The sequence below is a fragment of the Aspergillus affinis genome (assembly GCF_023601865.1).
Source record: "Aspergillus affinis strain CMG 70 chromosome Unknown NODE_106_length_126688_cov_89_299950, whole genome shotgun sequence".
Taxonomy (NCBI): domain Eukaryota; kingdom Fungi; phylum Ascomycota; class Eurotiomycetes; order Eurotiales; family Aspergillaceae; genus Aspergillus; species Aspergillus affinis.
Window position 1 is genome coordinate 1 of NW_026515887.1, and position 2746 is coordinate 2746.

General features: G+C 51.1%; 1 protein-coding gene across 1 annotated transcript; it reads right to left on the bottom strand.

The window, feature by feature from the left end:
* Positions 1-912: 912 nt before the first annotated feature.
* On the bottom strand, positions 913-2483 carry nsdD (GATA-type sexual development transcription factor NsdD; the record flags this gene model as incomplete). Its single annotated transcript, XM_053104173.1, has 3 exons — positions 913-1122; positions 1249-1578; positions 1668-2483. The coding sequence occupies 3 exons, from the start codon at positions 2481-2483 to the stop codon at positions 913-915; spliced, it is 1356 nt and encodes a 451-aa protein (XP_052952497.1).
* Between the last annotated feature and the right edge of the window lie 263 nt (positions 2484-2746).

Sequence of the window (2746 nt, forward strand, 5' to 3'; positions counted from 1 at the left end):
CCCCCCCCCCCCCCCCCCCCCCCCCCCCCCCCCCCCCCCCCCCCCCCCCCCCCCCCCCCCCCCCCCCCCCCCCCACTGGCCATCTTAAACTACCCAGATGAGAGGTTGGGTAGCTTGAGGGGTCCAGGTGAAAACGGGACAAATGACAGATGGGCATGAAGCGTTATTACTTGTAGAGGTTCATAGCTACAATTTGTACCGTGACACATAGAACAAAATCATGGAATATACAATTATTGAGGTCAATATACATACATACATACAAATAACCACAGAATAGCCAAAGGCAGCCATGATTACATCAAAGTCATTGCACAAAATAAGCCTCTCAATTTCTTTTGCCCAAAACAGTTAAGACGTGAGTGCATAATATAAGATCATACATGACAATAATCGTCACCTGTGCAGTTCCCAGACGAGCAATAGGTGACAGGTAAAATGGGGTATATGGTAACAAAACACCAATCAACGCAACAGGACGGCAATAAATGAAATGAAATGGCATCGAACTGTGTACGCACCAGTTCCACAGATGCAGCAACCAAAGACAAAGGAAATGAAGCACAGAAGCGAAAATAAAAAGGTGAAAGTCTATCCAATGCCTTTTCCGACAACGTGCGACGGGTATTAAAAATAATTCCAGTAACCAGATCGAACGGGAAAACAAAAAAAGAAAAGAAAAGAAAGAAAACAGCCCACAGATGGTTCAAAGCCAACAGTAAAATCGAGCCTGTTTCCTAGAAGCAAAATCAAACGGTACCATGCTCACCATGCTTGAACGGAAACATTAGAATCAGACCAACATAGAAGGAGTTCCGACCAAAAGTGATAAACCGGACACTGTCAAACGCCTGGCACTTCTAATCACAAAGCCATTTTCAACGCCACATAAAATCAAGCTGGAATGACAGATTAATGGCTGCTCGGAGATGCGGAGTCAAGGGACTTGGGTTTGAGGTTCGATCCCAAGGACGATGCCTGTTTGGCGCCCATCTTGCGCGTCAACTTGGCGTAATGCAAACCGCAGGCATTGCACAAAGTCCGGGCACCGTCTGGACCACGGCGCCATTCCGGCGTTTCGGCTCGGTTACAGCTGTGGCAACGGCCAGGGGGAGCCGCTTTCTGCAACGTCTGTCAGTGACGGTAAATCACAAGTGGGTAACGAGGGTTCTAGAAATGAAGGAACACCCAATGGGGAAGAACCAGGGGCAAAAAGAAAAAGAAATGGAATGGGAAAGAAAAACGTACCCCTCGTCGCTTCTTGGAATCTGGTCCGGCAAACCCACCACTGCCCTTGAAGTCTTCCTGGTACATTGCCATGTGATCATCTTCGCGAACCCCACCATGCTTGTAGGCTTTTCTTTGGGCCATTTGCTCTGCCAAGGCATGTTCCTGGTTCAGAACGGTGGTTCGTATACGCAATAGAGCCTCCTGATTCCGGCGTTGGAGACTAAGCATATCGTCCACCTCGTGTAGAGAGGGCAGAGACCCTAAGACTGGTCCAGAACGCTGGGTCTGGTGCGCTCTTTGGGCATAGTGCCGCGAAAAATCCAGAGTGCGGGAGCTCATGTCGGCAATCTAAGCCAGTTAGCACATGATCATCTCCAATCCAGTGGCTCTCGAAGCCCGATAAATCCACTGTTTCCCCGAATTAAGAAGATACCTACCTCATTTAGGGACTGCTCCACATCGTAGACCTCGGAGTGCCGTTTGACAGAATCCGGATGGGGCTGTCCCGCCATCGGATGACCCGCATACCCACCCTTCATTTCTTCAACACGCGCAGTCTCTGGCATTCCCGGCTTCCAAGGCGAGCTGCCATAAGGTCGAGCATCGTATGAGGGATAAGCCGGCGCATTCGAAGGGGGTTGCGATTGAAACGAGAAGGACTGGGAGAAAGGGCCGTATCCATTTGGGGAAGCAATACCACCTCCTGCGGAAGGCGGCGCACTGTATTCATATCCGGATCCCGCTTGTGATCCCGAGATTGACGTAAATCCGGTTTTCGAGCTTTGCGTAGGGGATTTGCCCGAGCTGAGCGATTGAAGCGAGGCATTTCTCGAATCCTGGGTGTTCACGGTCACCAAGCTGGTCCGTGATGCTTCCGCCTGTAGCTGAGGTTGATGCGAATACGCAGATTCTCGTGCAAAAGGTCCGGGAGGCGTTCCATTTAGAAAGGGATTTGGGGGTCCAGCCGGTCCTTCCCCAGTAGAACGTCCCATGAGGTTAGAGGAAACGGAATGTGGTGGTGCATGAGGCGATTGTTGGGGAGGTGCGGAAGTGGGAGCAGGGTACGGTAAGGGATTGTCATTGCCGAGAGCCTCGTGGATTGACGGGAGAGACTGTCTCTGGGGTTGTTTCTCTCTTTCCTCTTCCAATGCGCGCCGTGAATCCGGGGGGGAGATGTATCCAGCCGGGACCGACCCTGTGCTGGCGGTCGACGGAGGGTAGGAGTAGGGTAGTAGTGGTTGGCCCGGATACATGCTGGTCGGGCTGAAAAGTGGTGCTGGAGATGTAACGGTTCCTGATGTGAATGCAGGGTGTTTAGGAGGGTATACAGAGCCTTCTTTATTTAGAAGACCTAGAGCTGGTAGATGTTCCCTATTTGTGGAGTAGGATCCATTAGCAACTTTAAAATTCGACCAACATAGTAGGGGACAGGAGGTGGGGAGGGTAGGAGAAAAGAAAAGAAAAGGAAAAGGGAAGGCAAAACGAACCGATGTCTGTGGCCAGCTTCTAAAGACCC